This window comes from Tenrec ecaudatus, chromosome 6 (genome assembly GCF_050624435.1).
Source record: "Tenrec ecaudatus isolate mTenEca1 chromosome 6, mTenEca1.hap1, whole genome shotgun sequence".
Classification (NCBI taxonomy): Eukaryota; Metazoa; Chordata; class Mammalia; order Afrosoricida; family Tenrecidae; genus Tenrec; species Tenrec ecaudatus.
In genome coordinates, this window is record NC_134535.1 from 23,284,414 (window position 1) to 23,306,875 (window position 22,462).

General features: G+C 48.3%; 1 protein-coding gene across 1 annotated transcript in view; it reads left to right on the plus strand.

Annotated features, from left to right (window-relative positions):
• Window positions 1-22,462, plus strand: part of PAH (phenylalanine hydroxylase) — an 86,743-nt gene that overhangs the window by 36,627 nt on the left and 27,654 nt on the right. Inside the window, exons 4-5 of the mRNA XM_075552710.1 lie at window positions 8,610-8,698; window positions 21,845-21,912. Coding sequence (XP_075408825.1) covers window positions 8,610-8,698; window positions 21,845-21,912 — 157 coding nt within the window. The remainder of the gene's footprint in view (window positions 1-8,609; window positions 8,699-21,844; window positions 21,913-22,462) is intronic.

Here is a 22,462-nt window from a genome sequence, read left to right on the forward strand (position 1 = left end):
GGGTGGGGTGGGGTGGGGCTGTGACCTTCACAGGGGAAGAGAAAGGCAATGTGAGGATGTGTTTGAGGAGCTGAGGGCTTAGGTGCTAAGAGGGGACCACCTCTCACTCGTGGCTGGGGACTTGGACACAAAGTGAGTGTGAATCTAGGCCCAAGGGGTTTCTTCCAGAGCCCTTTAGACTTCTTCTGCAGTATGTCTCCATTCCTTGGAACCAGTGGCTGTGGAGTGGGCTGCGCATCAGGGGGACCCCATTTGAGTCCTGAGTGGACCTGTGTTCCTCAGGGGTTCAGACATAGATGGTCAGGCCCTTCTTCTGCATTGCCTCCGTGTGGACTCAAGCCACCAGCCATCCTTTGGGGTGAACTCTCCAGCCCCCCGCCTCTTCCCGCCCCAGTGTCCTGACACTGCTGTCGTGCACATACCAACACAGAGACCTGATTTCCTGATACAAGGGACCCGGTGGTGTAGTGGGTATGCGTTCGGCTGCTAACCACAAGGTGAGCGGATCGAAACCTCCAGTTACTCTGCCTGAGAAAGATGGGGCTTTCTCCTTCTGCCAGGTGTTCCAGTCTGGGAAATTCACAGGGGCAGTGCTACCCTGTCGTGTAGTGTTGCTATGAGTTGGCATCACTGGGTGGCAATGAGGGTTATTATTTTTTGTGGGTGGGGCTAGGGGGTACAGTGCATGATTTCCAAGAACAGAAATTAAGCTTTTCATAATGCTGAGGGTTGAAAGCCCCACTCAGGGACTCGGCCACGGTGGTCCTTCCTTATAAGTCTTCCCAGGTGTCCCTGAGCTTCTTGACTTGTGAGTGGCCCTCTATGTGTCCAATATGCTTGATAAAATCACCCAAAAGTGATTTGAGTAACAAAGAAAACCCTGCTTCAAACAGGAGTGTGTCCGCAGCGAGAAGAGTGAGCATTCCAACACATCTGGGGTGGAGGTCACTGACTCCCCTCCACAGCTTGTCCTTGTCACCCCATGCCCTCTCACGGTGGTGGGAGAGGAAGTGGCTAGAGCCTTCACTTTGCATGCAACCTGCACCACACTGTAGTGACCTGCTCAGTTGGCCAAGGTCAGATTTCAGCTCAGCCAGTCACTAGCTTGGGGGTCCTGTAGTGCATTACTCTCAGGTCATTAATCATGAGGTCAGCTGTTTGAATCCACAAGCTGGTCTGTCAGAGAAAGATGAGGTTTTCTGCTCCCATAAAGATTGACAGCCTCTGAAATCCACTTCTGTGGAGTCACTGTGAGGTGGAATCCACTGGATGACAGTGGGTTTTAGGGCTTTCTTGGCTCCTCAGTGATCTTGCACTAGGGGCCTGCCACCACCTTGGGTCTGCTTCTCAGCAAAACAGAAAGTTTCATGTCAACCTACTCGGATGGGCTTGAGAATTAAAGGAGACACTAGCAGCAAGCAGCTTAACGTAGTATGTGCTCCAAAAAATTTAAAGAAATCAATAAAGGGGAATGCTAGCTTTAACTCCTCTGTGTCCTGGAACAATCAGAAAAGTACAAGTGAAGACCTTGCTGAGGGCCATCTGGGATGGTGGGGAGGGCCAAGGACATTGTGGACACAGAGGGCTGTGCTATGCTGCTGCTGTTTCTCAGCCCAGCCGGGGAGGTGGCCGGGGGCTTGGATGCCTCATCCCTTCCACACATGGGATGCTAGGGACTCCCACCGTAACTTGTTCAGAGTGGTATGCTTGTGGATGGGGGAGACAAAACTTGAACTCAGGCCTCTGCCTCCCACCCAGGATGACATGTCAGGTCCAAGGGCATGCGCTACACGATTAAACTCCTGGTGCATGGTTTGGACTGGCGCATCGGTGCTGAGAAAGGAAGGCCTGGTGACCTGCTTCCATCGAGAGCCCAGTCAAAGTCTACAAAGCGTGTTCAGTCTGTCAGGTCCAGCGTGCAACACGATGCGTCAGAGTGGACTCGGGGGCATTAATAAAACAAAAACTATAAGGGTTTAGCCGTGATTTTCTTTTGGGGTCTCCTTCTGGGTCCCGGCCATTAGGACCTGGTGGTTTCTTGTGGTTTGCTTCACAGCTCTGCTCAGGTCGGCCTCTGACCCTGCAAAGGAGCCATGCCAGGGCCTTCAGGGCCACGCACCCCAAACCCCAGCACTTGCTCTCCTGCCTCTCGTTCCCTAAACTTCACCCCTCAATCAGACTCTGCCCAAGGGCCCTGGGGGACTACGCTTTAACCTCAGCTGAGGTCCGGGGATAGTATGAGGGAGGTCCAGGGAGGGTATGAGGGAGTGGAGTTCAAGGTAGGTCGTGGGGGGCCACTCCCTGGAGAATGTGTGTGTCAGGCCTGTCATCCTTATCACCTGGACTTCTATCATGATTTGCACTGTTTCCGACTCATCGCAACTCTATAATTTTATGGGGTATACATCTTTCTATGAGCAGATAGCCGATTCTTTCTCCTTAGGAGTGACTGGTGGGTTTGAACTACCCATTCTGAGGTTCACAGTCCAACATGTACCCCGCAGTGCCATCAAGGCATTTCTTTTATCACTAAAAATGCCCTCAAACTCCCTGCCATCGAGTCAATTCCCACTTACACACACCCTGTAGGATAGAGCAGAACTGGTCCTGTGGGTTTCGAAGACTAACTCTTTGATGGAGTAGAAAGCTTTGTCTTCTTCCTGGTGGAAGAAGCTGTGGGTGACCTCCAACTTTTGACCTTGTGTCTGGCTGTCCAACCTTTAACTACAACACCACCGGAGCTCTCAGTAATAATAGGAACAACAATAGTAACTAAATACTTGTATAGCACTATTATCAGTCTTACTATTGTTAGGGACCATTGAGTCAGTTGTGAATCAGAACCATCCCGCTGCTTAGAGCTGAAGGACACGCCTGCCCTGGGGCCATCCTCACCATGGTTCCGTGTGAGTCTCTTGTTGCAGCCATTGTGCGGATCCATCTCGCGCTTAGTCTTCCTTTGTCGCTGTCCTTCTCCTTTACCAAGCACCACGTCCTTTTCCAATGACTGGCGTCTCCTGATAACAGGCCCACAGTACATGAGACAAAGTCTGGCCATCTCTGCTTCTAAAAGAATTCTGGCTGTACTTTTTCTAAGGAAAATTGGTTTGCTCTTTTGGCACTCCATGGTACTTTCAATAGCCAGTACCCAAATTCAAATGCACCGATTCTTCTGCCATCCCCCGCCCCTTCCAACTTTCACAGGCGTCTGAGGCACATTTTCCTTCTCTTAGCCCCTCTGAAGTGGCATTATGGTTATGTCTTAACCTCTCGCTCGCTCCCCCCCTGACAATTCACAGTGACCCTATGAGGTTGGGCAGGGTTGCCCCTCTGGGCTTCCCAGGCTGTAACTCTTTACACGAGTAGAAAGCCTCGTCTTTCTCCCATGGAGAGGGCTGGTGGTTTCGAACTGCTAACTCTGTGCTTAGCAGCCCAAGGCATAACCTACTATGCCACCAGGGATCCTAGGTAGAATGTCGAAACTGTTGTCATATGTGATTGGAGTCCCGGAGTTCTTCAGGAGGGGTTGGCTTTGAACGCCCCCAGAAACAAACACCATGAGCCGCAGAAGAAGGGCCTAGCCCCCTGATTCCGAAAGGTCATGTCCTTGAAAATCCACTGGAGCAGGGGTTCTTCTCTGTCCCCAGGAAGTCACCATGAGTCAGGACTGGCTCTCCGGCAACTCTCCGGAGAGCAGCATTGGATATTCTCATTACACAGCGTCACGTGTTCCATCACGCTGGCCGTTTGAAGGAGGGTTGGTGGCTCAGGGGTTGAGCGCTTGGCTGCTAACCAAAAGAACCTATCCACTGACCCAGGGGAGACAGATTTGGGGGATTATAACCATTTCATGGATGGGCAGACAGAAGAAGCACAAGGAGGGGAAGGAATCTGCCCAAGTTGCAGAAATGAGGTTTGGGCCCCATCAGGCTGGCCCCAGAGTGAAGCGCCAGGCTCTGTTGAGGAGGAGGCGGCGTGGCTGGATGCACGGAGAGGCCCCGGGACTCTGGGGGATGTGGGCCCGGGGTGAACACTCCGTGTGCCCACTGTGATTCCAGCCACCTCGGCTCTGTCCAGCGCTGTGGAAAGGTTTGGTCCAGGGTTGCTTTCACTTGTGTCCCCTTTTCGTCAAGAATCTCCTGGCTCTTTGCAACGCTCTGTAGTTGACCCTGTCCCTCTGAGCAAGAGGTCTGGGAACAACAAGCTAGGCTGCATAGCCCTTGCATGCACATCAGGGAACTCAGAAAGCCAGGGCCTAGAGCTGGCGTTCGGCGGATTCTGCTGACCCCTGGCGGTTCCTCGGGAGGTGGCGACCCTGCATCCAGGGGAACCGAAGGCCGCATGCATCTGTGTCCTCTAAGGGACCCATGATGTAGTGGTTACACGTTGGCCACAATTTCGAAATCACCAGCCAGATCTTCAGGAGAACGATGAGGCAGTGGCAGTGCTGCCGAGCCGCTGGGCTAGTTCTACCCGTGTTTCAAAGGGTCGCTGTGTGTGTTGGTGGAGTATAGCTTTGGGGGGGGGGGTGAGAGGAGCAAAGAAAAAGGCACCAGGATGTGCGTTTGGGATACAGGACAAACACAGGGATGGCACTTCCAGAAGAAACGAGGTTGACTGAGCCATGAGCATCCTTTGAGACATCCCCTGGGCAGCCTCCTCCTCTCGGCGACTCACATGTCTCCGACTTGAAACACAAGAGGGACCACAACAAGCCACGCGTCCGTCCGGCACTTTTTAAGCAGGCGATGACCGAGGTCCAAGCATTAGAAAGTCTGTTCATGGCAGAGCTGGATGGAAAACCAGGTTCTGACTCCCGTCCTCCATACCCCTAGCCCTCCACCCCCAACCCACCTGTGCCCTGTCTCTTCTTCCTCCTCCAGCTCCTATTACTATTGCCATCAGCCTTGTGGCTAAGGTGCCTTTAGCGGGGCATTTCCCCTGAGCCAGTCACTATACTAAGGTGTACCACGTGTGAGAGAGCGTTGACTTCAGGCAACCATGTAGAAAAGTCATTTTGTAACCGACACGGAGGTGCTAAGAGATGAAACCTTTGCTCCATGGTGCGCAGCCAAATAAGTGACAGGCTTCTTAGACAAGGTCCAAGACTAGAGAGCCTGTTCAAAGCAGAGCCGGTTGGGGACCAGCTTTTCTGGAGGATGAGCACGTTTTCTGTTTGTTCTGTTCTGTGCTGCGTTGAGTGATGGGCAGTATAAAAACAAACACAGACAACACAGCATAATCAACCCGAGGAGCTTACCACCGAACCCTGTGCTGGGTACTGCTTTTAGCAACTCGCATGTATTCACTCATTTCACCTCAAATGGATCCTGCCTAGTAGAACCACGATTGTCTTCATTTTCCAGACGGAAAGGGTACGGTCCAGAGAGGCTCAAGCAGTCAGTGTCCTGGGTCTTGGGGCTAGGAAGGACACAGGGAGGATTGCACCCAGGGACTCTGGCTCCCTTGTCCAGGCCCTCATCCGACTTCAGGAGACATAGCTCCACCAGAGTTGACCTAGGGACTCGCGCAGGTGTCCCATTGGACCCAGGGGGTGGAGGTGGGGGGTTGTTTGTGGTGGTTCTTCTGCAAGGTGGTGTCAAGTCACGGGGACCCACCCCCTGAGTTCTAAAGCCATATTGTTGTCACTTAGGTGCCAGGGAGTTGGTTCTGACCCATAGCAACCTTATGCACAACGGCACCAACCACTGTCTGGTCCTGCGCCATCTCCACAATCATTGCTGTGCTTGAACCCGTTGTTGCAGCCCCTGTTCCGCTCTTTCCCTGTCCGTCCACTTGACCCAGCGGGATGTCCTTCTCCAGGGACTGGTCTCTCCTGACCACATGTCCACAGGATGTCATATGAAACAGTTTTCCCATCATGGGACATTATTTTTCTTCAAGAACGCTCAGGCTTTTAAATAGACTTACAATGATATCTCCCGTCTACCCTAACCAGAATGTGAGCGCCTCACAGGTAAAGACTCAATTTCGTCCAGCCCCCCATGCTCACTGCTTGGTACAGTATGGGGTATGTCTCAGCACCTATTTGTGGATTCTCTTTCTAAGAGTCTTGGGACTCCATGGCTCAACAGGAGGTGAAGCAAGAAGGGCTCTCACCTGGCTCAGCTGTCAGACTGGGATGGAGAACTAGATGAGGAAGGGGTACCTGGGAAGTGAGATGATGGGCTTATCCCTGGTGCTCAACCCACAGGCAAGGACAGCTCCTCTTCTCCAGGCCAAGGTCGCCCTCCAGTGGCCACATTTGGGAGAACGTTCATCTAGGGCAGTGGTTTTCAACCTTCCTCATGCCCAACCCTTTCACACAGCTCCTCATGTGGTGGTGACCCCCCAACCATAAAGTTATTTTTGTTGCTACTTCATCACTGTCATTTTGCTACTGTGATGAATCGGGCGACCCCTGTGAAATGTCATTCGGCCCCCCAAAGGGGTCATGACGCACAGGTTGAGAATCACTGCCACAGGTGCATGTTCTTCCAGGAGGCCCTGAACTGGGATGGACTGACTACAAAGGGATCTCCTTCCCCCATCCTTCCGCACCTGGGAACCAGACCCATTTCCTGTGAGGTCGTTGTGTAAGGCAGATGGGCTGGACAAAGGGAGGACAGAAACCGTGAGCGGTTCAGAGGGGGCGGGGGGCGGGAAGGCAGGGTCAACTCTGTGTGAGTGGAGCCTGTGAGGCTCAGCAGCTGGTGGCTGGGACAAAGAAACTTACCTCCACCCCATTCCTCAGCCTTGCCATCTGTCAAACTGGATTATAACGGGACCTACCTCGTAGGGTGGTTTTGAGGGCTCAATGAGATCGTATGTATAAAGTGCTTCAGACAGGAGATAAACATGAGGAGCATGAGGACCTCTAGTAGAAGTTGAAAAGGGCCATCGTGCGGTAGGTTCCTGCCCATTCCCCTCACCTGCCTGCTCAGCCAGCTCTCGTAAGTGGCAGCATGGATTTGAAGACCAGTGGTCGCGAAGGCAGCTGGACTCAAGTTTGAATTTAGATTTCACGATGCCACACAGCTTGTATTGAACTTGTCCCTTCACCTCTCAGTGCCTCAGCACCCCCATTTCTAATACGGGACTAGGAGCCCCACATGGGAGCAGTCAGATGTGTAAGGTTGAGGTGCAAACCCACCTGCGGCCCCAATTAGAGAACAGGATGGTGATCTGGGCCTGTAAAGGTGAACTCAAACTCCCTGCCATCAAGGTGAGCCTCATGCACAGCGACCCTATAGGGCAGAGTAGAACTGCTCCTGTGAATAGTCAACTTAGAAAATCCCATGGAATAGCTCTGCATGGACATACGGTGCCCCTATGAGTCATACATGTTCCAGGCAATAGCATCTTTCAGCAACAACCCAACGGGGATACTGACGGTACTGCGTCACCGGTGACCCCCTTGGAATAGCTTTCCTTTTGTTTCGATTGTTAATCTGGTGTCTCGAGGGACTGAGTTCAACACAGGTAAGACGACGTAGGAGACAGGTATAAATTGCTGGTGATCTATAGTCTATCACACAACTGTTAGTCAGCACAGCAAGCAGCAATAGAGTAAGAAAAGGGGATAAGAGCTGCGGACGGTGCTGGTTGTGCTAGGTTATGTAGCGTTCTTAGTGGGCGTTCTTTCAGTTCATGTGTTTTCCAGATAAGTCTGCCCCTGTGGGGGTGTTTTATCTTAGTTCTAGTTCTTGTGAGGCGACTTGAACGCTGAGCAAGACAAAGTCTATATTGTAAATGTATATGCTCTCTACATCTGGGCTGTGGAGAGCATAAGTCCGTCAGATATGGGAAAGAAGTGGCCTTTACGAACACTGCTGAGATACACTCCTTGCTATTTGGTGGAATGTTTTACACCATTGATTTTTTTTGTTCGTCGTGCTTCTATCATAAATAACAGTTCCTAAGAGTGGCCAGTAGATGGCATACGTGCTCTTTCCTGGCCCGTCATAGGTCACGCTTAACTAAATCCAAAAGCCAGGGCCATAGAGTAGATTCTGATTCATATTGACTCTGTAGGACAGAGTAGAGCGGCTTCATAGGGTTTCTGAAATCTTTATGGAAGTAGGCTGCCTCTTCTTCCACCTGAGTGGAGTATCTGGTGGTTTGAACGGCCGACCTTTCAGTTAGCATTAAGTCGGATGCATGGCGAGCTCTGTGGTACACACTGGGCTGCGCCCTTTGCTGATCATCTCGTGTTCTCCTCACAGTACTCCTCAGACTAACGGAGATCTGCTTCCATCCATGTTTCACCCTCAGGCACCCTCACCCTGTGGAGCAGTCTGACTCTGTCCTGTAGAGTAACCGTGAGATCCCAGCAACTGAAAAGTGATGGGCTTATTCCATGATGGGTGGGAAAGAGAATCCTTTTGAGGAAATTCAGAGTTAAATGTCCAGAGAAACACACCGTGTTGGGATAAGTTCCCAAGACAAATGGAGTGTACGTTTTGAGTGATTGTAATTTGGGGGTTCTCTGGGACCCTCCTTGCACCCCTGACTCAATTGGTGCCAGTTCCTTGCTTCTGATCTTGGAGAGGCCTGTGACCCTGTCCTGCCAACCTGCCCCTCAGGACTCTGCCTTCTCTGTGTTACAGTGCCCTGGTTCCCAAAAACCATACAAGAGCTCGACAGATTTGCCAATCAGATTCTCAGCTATGGAGCCGAGCTGGATGCAGACCACCCGGTGAGTGGCCCCTTTGGACAATGCTCTGTCCCCTTTCCTGTCACACTGCCTCCTCCCCTCCTCACACACTTGTTCAACAAACACTTGGCTGCTGCCTACTTTTGCCAGCCCTGGGGAAGCAAAGATTAATGTAAGGCATTACCATGATCATGTTCGTTGTTATTACTGCAGCAAGTACAAAGCACAGTCTTGCAATTATACATAATATAGACAAGTAGCTAGGTAGCTAGATGGTAAGTAAGCAGGTAGGTAGATAGATAATAGGTAGGTAGGTAGATAGATTATGGCTATATCGATGGTTGATAGGTAGATAGATGATTGGTAAGTATGTAGGAAAGTAAATAGATGATACATAGGTAGGTAGATGAGTAGATAGATGATAGGTAGGTAGGTAAGCATATAGAAAGGCAGAGAGATTAGGGATAGATAGAAAGATAGATAGATAGTTGATAGATAGATGATCGGTAGGTAGGTAGGTAGGTAGGTAGGTAGGTAGGTAGGTAGGTAGTTTATGGGTGGGTAGATAGATGATAGATAATAAGGTAGGTAAGCAGATAGATAGATGATGGGTAGGTAGATAGTTTATAGGTGGGTAGATAGATGATAGGTAATAAGGTAGGGAAGTAGATAGGTAGAGATATTAGGGATATAGATAGTTGATAGGTAGGTAGATAGTTTATGGGTGGGTAGATAGATGATAGGTAATAAGGTAGGTAAGCAGATAGATAGATGATGGGTAGGTAGGTAGGTGAATAGATAGGTAGAGAGAGAGATGATAGATAAGGAAGTAAGTAAGTGGATTGACGAGGGGTAGGTAGGTAGATGGGTAGATGGATGATGGATAGGTAGGTAAAGAGAAAGATGGGTAGTCAGATGATGGGTCGAGAGATAATTCCTGATGGCACCGTTACACGTCAGGCTCTAAAGGGCTGTGAACTGAAAGGTCGTTTGTGTGAATATACCCTGGGGTGCCTGGGAAGGCAAGCCTGGTGAACTGCTTCTGAGGGGTCCCACCCTGGAGAGCCCCGGAGAGCCCAGTTCTATTCTGCACCTAGGGGTCTCTGTCCGTGGGATTTAACTCAACAGCAACTGGTTTTATATGACCACATACACACACGTCACCTTCATGTCAAATTCATGGGCAACTGTCTGCAGTACCACTGGCTCTGCCAGGTCAGGGAGAGGCGGTGGGCCGTGGGAGCAGGGGCATGGATCTTAACCACGTAAGTAAAGGGAGCGCCCTGAGGGCTGTGAGAACGGTATAAGCCAAGGCTCGCAGCGTTGAAAGTGCTCGGAGTGGTTCGAAAATGGTGGTTGGAGCGTTTGGTGGTAAGAGGAGTGTCGCAGAGGAGGCCGAGGCCTGAAAGCTGGTTGAAGAAACCAAGGTGCTTAGTCTTTGCCCTGTGGCCCAGGCACAGGGTGCTCTAATAGCCCCAGAGGAGAGTGCTGCACAGGGGGCTCCGGCCATTCATCCCCTCTGCTGGGGCGGAGGACCTGAGGAGCTAGGTTCCCTGGGTTCCACCAGCTTCAGATGCCAATGGCTTCCTGTAACCCACGGGCAGGTCTACCTCTGCCCAGGAGGCGGGTCCCTGCTCACCTCTTTGTGGGTCATCACAGCTGACAGGGGACTCTAATGATGTCACTTCTAAGAAAAACAAACCTCAACTCGCTGTCATGGAGCTCATTCTGACTTGTGGAGATGCTACAGGACAGTGTAGAACTGCCCCTGTGGGTTTCAGAGACACTAGCTTTTTCACAAGACTACAGAGCCTCTTCTTCCTCCTGAGGAGTAGCTGCGGGTTTTGAACTGCTAGCAGCCTGTGGTAGCCCCATAATCTGCTGTCAATTTGGGACTAAGAATGAAGGGGTGGAGCCTAGTCTGCCCATCGGATCATAGCCAATGAAGCCTCTGCGTGGGCATGGTTTTCTCCTGAGAATTCTGGGAAATCTGTTTTTCCCTCCTTGGAGTCAGGAGAGACTCTATTTCCTCCCTGGAAGACACTCTACGGACTAGACACATGGAACTACCCTAGTGCCCTGAGCTGGAGAAGCCACATGGAGACCCCTGCCAGCGCTGAGATGCTCCAAAGACTTCCATCCCACTGGTCTGTGATCTCCCTGCATTTGGTGCCATTGCATGTGTTTCGTGAATCAGAAGAGGACTTTATAGATTGGTATCAGACATATGGACTAATATCGGACTTATGGCCTTGGACTGGACTGGGCTGGGCTGTTTTCTTAATGTACAATTACCCTCTATAGAAAACTAACTCTCTCTTATACACCTATGGGTTTCTATGGATTTATTTCTCCAGTCCACCCAGACTGACACACAGCCCCACTTGCAACCGCTGTGGCACCAGGGCTGCCCCTTGTCCTTCGCAAAGGCGTCTTGCCGAAGTCAGCAAGAAGATGCTCCCATTTCATCGGCAGACCCATGTGGCCCTGTGAGGATGAGTGACCGTCCCTGGGAGTCCCTGACAGTGCAAATGGTGACTACACTCCGAAAAGAGAGGTTGTAAGTCTGAGTCCCCTCAGAGGGACCCTGGAAGAAGGGCCTGAGAGTCTGCTTTGGAAAAGCCAGCCATCGGAACCCCTGTGGAGCACAGGCCCATTCCGGCACACATTGGGTGTCCATGAGTCCAAACTAAATAGAAAGCCCTGTTTTATTTCATGCTGAACCTCGGGTTCCAGGCTCTGCACTCAGCACTCACCAGGGCCTGAAGACAAAGGTCTGGCTGGTGGCCCAGCTCCAGACCTTTCCGCGGAGCCAAAGGGAGAGTGGCTCCAGGTCAGGGACACACTGGACCTTTTAAAATATGAACAATTTATGCTTGTTTTGTTGCTAATTGCAATAGTAAAATTCCTTTTAGGAAACTTGAACATTCAGAAAGGTCTGAAGAAGACACTGAAGATCCTGCCTTAGGTCTTTCTCTCTGGGCTAGCCTGTGGTTCACACACGTCCACAATGAGAAAGTGTTCCACAGACAGACATAAGGGTGAATGCTTCTTCTCCCGACCCCCAGCCTTCAGAGCAGAATCCCCCTCTCCCACCCCCGCAGACTGTGTCTCTCCAAACATCTGACTGGCCCCCAGGGACCCAGCCTGTGGAATCAACCCATTGGATGTGTTCTGTAGGGTGTGTTTTTACCAACAACCCTGGCGTGGTGGAAACGGTGCTATGAACCTGAAAGTTGACAGTTCGAATCCATCCAGCAGCACCGAGGAAGGAAGGCCTGCCAGTCTATTTCCCGAAAGGCAGCAGTCAAGAAAACGGTGTGGAGCCATCCTTCGTTGTAGTGCGTGGAGTCACCAGGAGTTCGACTCTGACAGCAGGGGGTTTGGTGGTGCTGGCGGGTCCATGTTGGATGGCTAAAGGCAGGGTCACCAGGAGTCAGAATGGATGGCAGTGAATATTGGGGTATCTCTTTTCTCCTCTAACAGTTGCTCCCCCCATTGAACTTGCTCCCTGCTTCTTTGGGCTAGTAGGAGAAGAGGCTGGTGTGAGATGCCTTCCTTCTGTCTTGTGTTAACAAGTCTGGCTTGGTGTGTGGGTTGAGTGTGGGGCTACCAATTGCACAGTCAATGGCCTGAACTCAACAGTGGCTTTGAAGGATAAAGGTGGAGCTGTCTGCTTCCAGAATGATGTACATCCACCAGAACCTCATAGGGAAGTTCTACTCCGTCCTATAGGGCAGCTAGGAGTTGGAATCAACTGGACTGTAAGGTTTGCTTTGGGGGCGTCGGGGGTAGGGGGAGTGGGTGGTTCTTTGTTAGTTTTCTCTTCAGATCCCTTTAAAGGCCAACAAGCCGGACCTGACAGCTCTCTGCAATTCATTCCTCTTGAAGCACTCACCCCAAGTGTTTGGTTCACAGACCTCCCAGCATCAGGAATTTTTTTCATAAAAATGCAATTTATCAGGTACATGGTCCCCTGAAGAAGAGGCGCCAGGCTCTCCCTGTTCCTCTGTTTTCTCATCGGGTCCTGGGCCAAGGACAAAGAAAACCTGCCAGGGTGCTTCCCCATGGCCCTTGTCCTCCGCGTGGAGACTGCAAACAGATGCGGCCGAGCGGTGACAGGGATGTTCTTTCCGAAAGGACCCTCTGTTCCACCCTGTCCCCTTGTGTCCTGTATGACCTCCTCCCACCCATCCATGGCTCCTGCCCTTGGTCAGACAAGACTGAGTTGCTCACACAGGGACCTTGACAACAGCCCCCCTTGGAAAATGAGTCAGGCAGAGGGCACCTGCCTGCCCGCGTTAGCTGACTGGGTCAACAAAACTGGGGGTGGGCTGAACTCTGCCCATCCCTGCTATCTTCTCAGCCTCCCTAAGGCCCCCAGGCCCTCCCCACTCCACAGACAGGTCTGACTCTCCGAATATGAGTAGCTAGTATGTCCTAAGCATGGGCAGTGTGCTTGATGCTTTACTTGCACGGTCTCTCTCTCTCCTTTCGACTTTAAAAGGACAGAACTTTACATTCACACAGTGATCAAGGTCAAAGGTCTAAAAAGATAGCTTTCCAAACTTACGTGACCTACCACCCCCTTTACAGAGAAAAATTACTCGGCACCCCCCCCTTGGCAATGAAGGACTTTGGTCCTGTAGCCCATCGCCCAGGCTGAAGTGTAGATACCTGCTTTTTCAGCCCCCCCGATCCTTCCAGTGCCCGGGAGCTCTGCCGTGTGCACTGCTTCAGTATGTGTGGCTCTGGGTATTCCTTGAGTCCTCAGAGTTGAATTCCCTGTCTATCTTTAGTCTCACCCCATGTGAAGTATCTCCTTGTTGCTTCTCTGAGTTGCAAACCAGGGATGAGATTTGGAGTCCACCCTGCTGTGTACAGTCAACTTAGCATATCAGAGAAAATCTTATTTCCTGTCGAAACCAGGGTATCGTGGTCACGATTCCTGCACTTCTTCTGGGGGATCCAACTTCATCTTCCCCTATTCGTCTGTCAGATTGTCATACGGCGGTGGCTCACCTGTTGCTGTGATACCCAAAGCTGTACCACTGGCATTTCAAATGCCAGCAAGGTCGCCCAGGAGGAACAAGTTTCCATGGAGCTTCCAGACCAGGAAGAGCCTGTGAAAAAACAATAGACCCACTTCTGAGGAATTGCGTCAATGCGGACTCCTTGCGACCCTATAGGATAGGGTAGAACTGCCCTTGTGAGGCTCTGAGTAGTCACTGTAAGCCTTCTGAATAGCAGCGGAACATTGTCTCATATAGTACCCAAAGTGAGCCCCTCAGATTGGATGACATTAAAATGTTGACTGGCAGAACTGCCTCCTCAAGGAGGAATCGGCCTTAATGAGGACAATGGAGTAAACGTTTGGTACCTTCATTGGTTAATGGGACAAGACTCAAATAAGGAAAGAAAAACTTCAAAAATTCATTTATATTCAAAATTTGGAATGTACAGCATATGCTTCTAGGAAAATTATAAATCATCAAGAATGAAATGGAACACCCGAAGATTGATATTCTAGGTACTTGTGAGCTGACATGGACTGATATCAGCCATTTTGAATCAGATCATCACATGGTTTACTCTACCAGGAATGACAAATTAAAGAGAAATGGTGTTACAGTCACCATCAGTAAGTGTCTACAAAATAATGATGGCAACACAAGTACAAATATACTTCATTCAATTGAGGTATGGATTGTTATAAGCATTGTAAGAGCCCCCAATAAAATGATCTTTTAATTTTAAAAAAGTGCATTTCAACATATGTGTTGGAGCACAAAGTTGTATGTGATAGGATCAAATCTAAACGGCTACAAGAAAGGGCAATGAATCTAATGAAGTCCCATGGGCTTCCAGAAGGATGACAAAATTGGCTTGGAGCAAGCACCGAGCTATCAGAATGCTCCTTTCAAGTGAGGAGGCCGAGACTTCATCTCAGGGACTTAGGGCACATTGTCAGGAAAGACCAGTCCCTGGAAAAGGACACTGTGCTCGCTAAAGGGAAGGTCAATGAAAAGGTGGATTGACACAGTCAGGGTACCACCAGGCTCCAGGATAATGGCCCTGCGTGGGGATGGGGTAGGACCGGATAGTGTTTCAATCTGTTGTCTAAAGAGTTGCTCTGAGCTGGATCCGAGAAGCCGGTTTATACGAAGCTGAACGCAGCAGATACCATCATGATCAATGGCGAAGAGGTTGACGTTGTCAAGGATATCGTCTTGCTTGGATCCACAGTCAGCGCTCATGGAAGCAGCAGCCAAGAGAGCAAAATATGCATGGCATTATGTAAGTCTGCCGCATCAGGCTGCTTTAGAATATGGACAATCAAGGATGTTATTTTGAGGACTAAGCCACGCCTGTCCCAAGCCATGGCATTTTCCATTGTCCCATGTGTACGTGAAAGTGAGACATTGGAGAAGAAAGACATAGAGTTTGAATTGTGGTGCTAGAAAAGAATATTGACAGACTGCTAAAAGGACGAATCGATCTGTCTTGGAAGAAGTCCCACTCGAGTGTTTCTTAGAGGCAAGAATAGCAAGACTGTGCCTTACATACGTTGGGCATGTTGTCAGGAGAGACCAGTCCCTGGAGAAGGCCATCGTGCTTGTTTGTAAAGCAGAGGGGCAGGGAAGAGAGGAAGGCCCTCAAGGAGACGGACTGACACCGCCCGTGGTTGCAACGATGGACTCAAGCATACAAGCCATTGTGGTGAAGAGGGCACACGGTGTGTGCAGGTTTGTGTTCTAGGGTCGCTGTGGGTTGCAACAGACTCATGGCCCCTAACAACACCATACGTTGGGTTGTGCTTGTGGGCCCCTGAAAACAACAACGTAGGCGATAACACAGGAGAGTCTGTGCTGCATGCTTCCAACCGTACTTTGAAAAACCAGAGCCTTGAACGCTTGATTCCCCCCTCCCCCCTTCCATTAGCTATGCCCACTTTTACAATGCAATTCAAACTTTTGAAATGGGTAGTTGATCTCAGGGGCTCGAATGGGAAGAGAATGCTTTAAAAATAATGATGGCGGCATATGTGCAAATGTGCTCGACACACTGGATGAATGTACGGATTGTGATAAGAGATACAAGAGCCCCTAATAAAAGCATTTAATAAAAAAATTTGTGTATTTGCTGTGCTAAAATAACGCATGACATAATTTGCCTGACTCTTTTCAAGTGCGGAGGTTAGCGGCAGTAACGATGCTCACAGTGTTGTACAGCTACCAGTTCTGCTGTTTTCTACAGCATTTTCATTGCTCCCAACAGAAACCGGGCATCCATTCAGCATAAACTCTCCATTGCCCCCTTCGTAACCTATTGTAACTACTACTCTGTTTTCTATCTCTGATTTGTCCATTCTAGATACTTCATGTAACTGAGATCATAGAAGACTCTGGGGGATATTTTTTTGGTTTGAATTTTAAAGATGGCCTTGGGCCAATAGTTTCAGGGGCTCATGCACTTTCTATGGGTCCAGAAATTTTAGAGCTCATGGGAATCATACTGTTGCTCAGATTTTTCTGTAGACAATTTGATCCAAATGTTTAGTAGTGGTAACCACATACCAACACATTTTGATCTCATAGCAAAGGAGGAAGGTGTTTATGGAAGCAATTAGTCACACACGTCATATCCTCCCCTATACCTGATTCTTCTTCCTCCATTGCTCCAGATGATACGAGACCAGTTGTTGTATCTTCCACACCACTTGTAAGCCTTTAAGATCCCAGACATTAGGTAATTAACTAGCATCAGGGACAGAAACACTAAGCATCTCAGGTTAGCTTCCTGGGAGCACCATGAAAACATGGCCTTAAATCTCCAAACCAAGGAATTAAATCTCAGCCTTAGTAGTTTTTCTTTTATTTTTTTTTTTGGGGGGGGGTTGTTTGTCATTTTTGTAACTATATATATCACACAACAGATGGCCATCAACAAATGCACTGTGGTCCAGGCATCCAATGGAACCCTACTCAGTAGAGAAATGAAGTCTGGCTGTGTGCTAGAACATGGATGGAACCTGGAGACATTATGTTGATAGAAATTAGTCACAAAAGGACACATATCGTATGATTTCACTTCTAGAAAAAGACAAGAAGAGGCAAATGTATAGTGACCGAGTGACTAGTTACCAGGAGAAGGAAGGGGAATGGGAAAAGCATGATTAAGGTAGGGTTTGTGCAGCTCATTTGTAGTTGCTGTCAATAAGCTCCACACCTGTAAAAAAAAGGTGCATTTACAAAACTTGTAAGGAGCCTTTTTTGATTTTAATGGAAGACCTGGGATACTATTGTTAATGGCAGCATTCCAGGAAACACATGGGTTACCGTATATACTCGAATATAGGTTGACCCTAATATCAGCTGAGGCACCTAATTTTACCACAAAAATGGCATTGAAAATGTGCTGAAAAAAACTCAGCTCACACACGAGTATATACGGTATATTTAGTGGAACCATAACTCAGAAAAGTGCATCATTAGACACCAGATTTAATAAGTCAGACAGCTGGTGCTCTTAGTTGTGAAGATGGAGAGGCCACGTGGACTGGATGTGTAAGGAGAGTTTCTTGAAAGAGGGAGATCTGAGTTGAGCCTTCTAGCAACCAGGGTGGAAAAGCTGCTTCTTAACAACCAAGCCAAAACCATGGCCATTGAGTGGATTCCAATTCATAGTTATTCCATGTGTTACCAAGTACAGCTACTTCAGAGAGTTTTCTTCCCTGCAATCTCATGGAAGCTAGGGTTTTATTCTGTGCTGCCTTTAGCTTGTTTTGAACCGCTAACCATTACGTTAGCAGCCGACTGAAAACTGCTTGCTCCACCCAGGGAAATCAACCCTTCGATCTCCATGGCCCATCACAATAAATGTTTATTTCTATTGTGGCTCAAGTGAACAAACACTTGGCTCTGCACAGTCAGAGAGCAAGTCTCCCACTGCCCTCTCTGCCCTTCTCCACATCTTTGGAGTCTATTCCATTCTACCAGGACATGAGAAAGGTTGCTGTTGGTTGCTATTGCGTTGGTTCTGACGCATGGTCTATCCCCTTGTGTACCAAGTCGAACTGTTCCATAGGGTTTTCATAGCTGCGACCTTTAGGAAGCAGATGACCAGGCCTTGCCCTTCCAAGGATTTTGGTATGGGTTTCATCTGTCAATCCTTGCCTCCCAGGGACTCCTCTGGGGAGAGGTGAGGAGTGCTCTTGTGAGATTCTTGTGGCCCAGCTCTAGAGATGACTCATTCCATCACTCAGATTCTACTGGCTAGAACTCAGTACACGATCACTGCTAAGTGTAACAGGGATGGGGACAAGTAGTTTACTGATGCATTCTGGAAGAAAGGAGAGGACAGATCTTGGAGAGCATTGAGTAGCCTCTCCTACACATACCCTAATCACAGAGCTAGCTCCCTGTTACAATGAGTGGGCCTCCTGTAGCTATGTCGAGATTGAATATCAGCACTTTGCATTAGGGGTCTTGTAGGGGGAGGAGGGAAGATTTTGGTAGGTGAAATATGAACAGACATAACTGGTCTTTTGTGTTTATTTCTACTTCTTGATCCAAACCTCTCAAATGGCTTTTCTGTCTTCCAAGGTATGAGGGTTGAGTGGTCCTACCCTCTGGTAAATTTCTCAAGGATCGATCAACACCCCCCCCCCCCAACTGCTTGGGGTCTGCTCCTCTTTGTAGAGTAGCACGATTCCTTTGGGGTTATGCGACGGCCGGTTTTTATGGGTGTAGACAGTTTCTTCTTTCTCTCGTGGATCAGCTGGTGATTTGAACGGCTGTCGGCACTCTTCCACTCTATGGATTTGCACGTCTTTCATCAGTGTCTAAAGGATTCAATGGCAGGTATTTGACGATACCAGTTTAAAGTACTGGCCCCCTTTAGAGCAGCCCCCCCCCCGCCAGTGGTTGGCATAGGTTGCAATAAGCTTACTTTGGGCTTAGATGAAACGTAAATAGCAAGGCAAGCATGCTACAGATCCTTCTTCCAAAGCCCGAGAGCAGATGCTGGAGCTCAGAGTGACACTGAATAGACTCATTAGCTTCTGGATTTCCCACCATTTCTCACAATGTATTATTATTTTTTGAGTGCTTGCTATGCACCCAGGCTTTTGCCTGATGTTCTTTCTAGTCCAACCACATGGCACTGTGAAGGAGGTAGGATTAACCACCTCGACTTGATGAGGAAACAAAGGCTGTGAGAGGTGAAATGGCCAACCTCATACTCTTCATAAATGAATGGGTGCATTTTTTCACCCAGCCAGTTGGGCTCTTGATCTGTGTTCTTCTTCTTCTTCTTCTTGGGTTAACGATGGCATTTCTAAAGTTTAACCTCAGCCATGATGTCAGGAAAGGATGGAATAAATATCACAACCTAGGAGACTCTGCAAAGACTTTCCCATGCTACTCTCTCACTAAAACTTTCACAAAAAACAAAAGCCCACTCTTTGATATCTCTACTGTTTTGCAAATAATGAAACTCCCAAGATTGAGAAAAGGGTTGTGTGTAGATTTCAGGTGCCATAATAACCTTGCATCCTGTAGAAACGGCTCTACTTTTTCTCATCCTTTCCTCTCCATCATGTGTCACCAACGGTAGATTTTCCTGTCAAAACATACTTGGTTACATGCTGGGCAACCAAAATTGCTGCTATTAGCTTAATTGAGATAGGGTGATTATAAATAAATTACACGCAGTGCTACCAAAATTGCTGCTATTAGTCTAAATGGAGGCAGGGTGATGAGTCATTCAGTACTGCCGCTTACCAAATTTTTACTCAAATAATACACGTACTCTACTTTTTCTTTTTTGGTGCAAACCACGCAAGCCCCTGATGTGTTAGTCTCCTGTGTGCATGTTGTTTCAATGTATGGTTTATACAGGAAGCTGTATCCCACTTGCCCACAGAAGCCCTGTAGGCATCGGCAGCTCAAAGGATAGATGCCAAGCCCCCAACATAGCAGCTTTATTTGCTGCCTAGTGACTAAAGAGCAGCATTCCTTGAAATTTTGTTGCTGGGGTGTGTACTTCCTAGAAGATAATAATGTTCTTCTTAATATTTAAAGCTGGAAAAGATCCTGGTTAGAAACTTTTCCACGTGGAAAATCGGTGTAATATATTGGTAGACGTGTGTGTGAGAGAGTGTTTCTTGATGTGTTAATTTTCTACCTCTTTCCCTAAATGATTTTGGAGACAATCAGAAAACCTCAAAATCAGAAATAGGGGAAAAATAGCCCCCCACTTTACCATGATGGAGTGACACCCTGTGATACCCAGTCTGGTGTATCCCTTCCATCATTTTCTATATAATATTTGTATACTTTAATAACTTTATATATATATATAAGTAACTATATATATAGTTATGAATGTATCTCAATGAAGTGTGATGATGTGTTGATGCAGTGGTTACAACAAGGGGCTCAGAAATAGCAAAGCTGGGAAGGATGGTGCAGGACCTGATAGTGTTTCATTCGGCTGTAAATCGGGTATTACATATTGTAACACTCTTGACAGCACCTAGAAACTATATAAACACACACACAAACTTCAAAAAGTTCATGGAAGTATCTCATTATCTTTTAATTTCATTTTTCCAATTAACTTTTTGAAGCATATGTATTAGAGTACATATACAGTTCTGCATAACCTACCCGGACAAGGCACATTAAGCATTAAAGGGGAGAGACTAAATGGAGAAGAGAAATGATCCTGGATACCCCATTCCTGGAAACGGGATAATGAAGTGGAAATTCACTGACTAGGGGGATTTCTGTTTTTGTCTCCCCTGATTTCCTGACTCAGTCCTCAACTCACCATTTGGGGTAGAGCCAGATCAGCTGGCTGGAGGGCTGTGGGTGGTTGGGCCTGCGGACTCCCTGTTCTTGTTCTTGATTAAAACATGGCACCAAGTATTTTCCGAGGTTCCTTTTGTATGCAGAAGTATGCATGTTCTACTTACTGTCACTGTTGGATGCAACTCTGTAACAACTCAGAGCAACCCGTGTGACAGGGCCCAACTGCCATATCCAGTTTTCTAGGTTTTGATCTCTGTAGGTGCTGGTCTTTCGTCCCCTCCCCACCCCCAACCACTGCATAAGTCCCCAGAGCCTAACCGAGGTGCTATCAGGGGTCCCCACCAGTCACTACTGAGTGTTAAAAAAAAAATTGAGATTGTTAGCTGGGGATAACTGTAACAGCCAGGCCTTACCTACTCCCTACTTACACCCTGCACATGTGGCTAGACAGGTGCCCAAAGAAATATCCCTTGGTTACTTCAGTAGCTGGGTTCCGAAATGTTAGCCTGGTTTGAACATTTTCAAAATGCTGCCTTTCTTTCTTACTAAATCATCCCCCAATCCTTTACTTTCATGGCTCTTTGCACCAGTAGTATTCACTGCCACAGAGACGATTCCAATGCCTAGTACCCTGGAGGACACGCTCGAACTGCCTCTGTGGGGTTCTGAGACTGTAACCATTCCTGGAGTGGAAAGCCACCTCTTTCCCCAGCGGATCAGCTAGCTGTTTCTGAACTACTAACCTAGTGGGACCCAACAGCAGCTAAATCCTCAGATTCCTAGCACAGGCTGTCAGACAATAGCAGTCTCTTTCTCTCTCTCTTTTTAAATGGCAATAGCTATAGCCATGTGCCTGCTTGTCTAGCTACACACACACACACACACACACACACACGGTTGGAATATGGGAGAAGGACGAGGCTGGCCATATCTGTAAAGATTTAAAGTCTCAGAAACCCTATATTGGCTTTCTTTGAGTCATAATCAACTTGACGACAATGGGTCTTAACACCTGGACTGGATGATCCAGGTATAAAGATCCTAGGCAGTATATAGATCCTAGGCCCTGGACAGTAAAATTAGTTAACTGGCTTGGCTACTAATTGAAACATTAGGGGTCCAACTCCACCCAGAGGTGTGTCAGAAGAAAGCTCTGGTGATCCACTTCCATCACACCAACTACGGAAACCCCATGAAGCTCTCCCCTCACACACAGGGGGAAACCGGGAGTCAGAACGGACTAGACGGCAGGAGATCAAGTGATGGAGAGATGCGGTGCTGAGTTTCACAAAGCCCCGTCCTAGGCGCTCATAGACACACTCATCCTCTTTCTCCAACAGCCTCCGAGAATCAAGTGTCTCTTTTCTCCTAGGGCTTCAAAGACCCCGTGTACAGAGCCAGAAGGAAGCAGTTTGCGGACATTGCCTACAACTACCGACAGTGAGTGTGCTGGGCTGCTTATGGGGAGAGAGAAGGCCACGCCAGTAGCCTTCTTACTCGAAGGCCGGGGGTGGGCAGAACTAGGGAGGCGAGGACCTCCCCGTGGCACTCTCAGTGTGGGGTGTGATACCACCGTGACTGTCTATAAGTTTTCTGTGCAGTGTTTCAAAGAGTTATCTTTTATTCTTTAAAAAATTACATTTATTTATAACCATGTAAACGTGTTTCTTTTTTTACTTTTGCATGCTTTTTTATTTCTGAATTTGATAGAGTAGATGTATTGTTTTTTCCCTTTTTTATTAATAGATCTTTTTATTGGGGCTCATGCAACTCTTATCAAAATCCATACATGCATCAATTGAGCAAAGCACCCTTATACATTCATTGCACTCGTCATTCTCAAAATTTGCCTTCCACTTGGGTTCCTGGAATCAGCTCGGTTTCCTTCCCACCCTCCATCCCCACTCCCCCCTTCCTCCTGCTCCCTTAATAGTTTATAAATAATTATTTTATCTTATCTTAAATGCTGCCCGGCATCTCCCCTCACTCA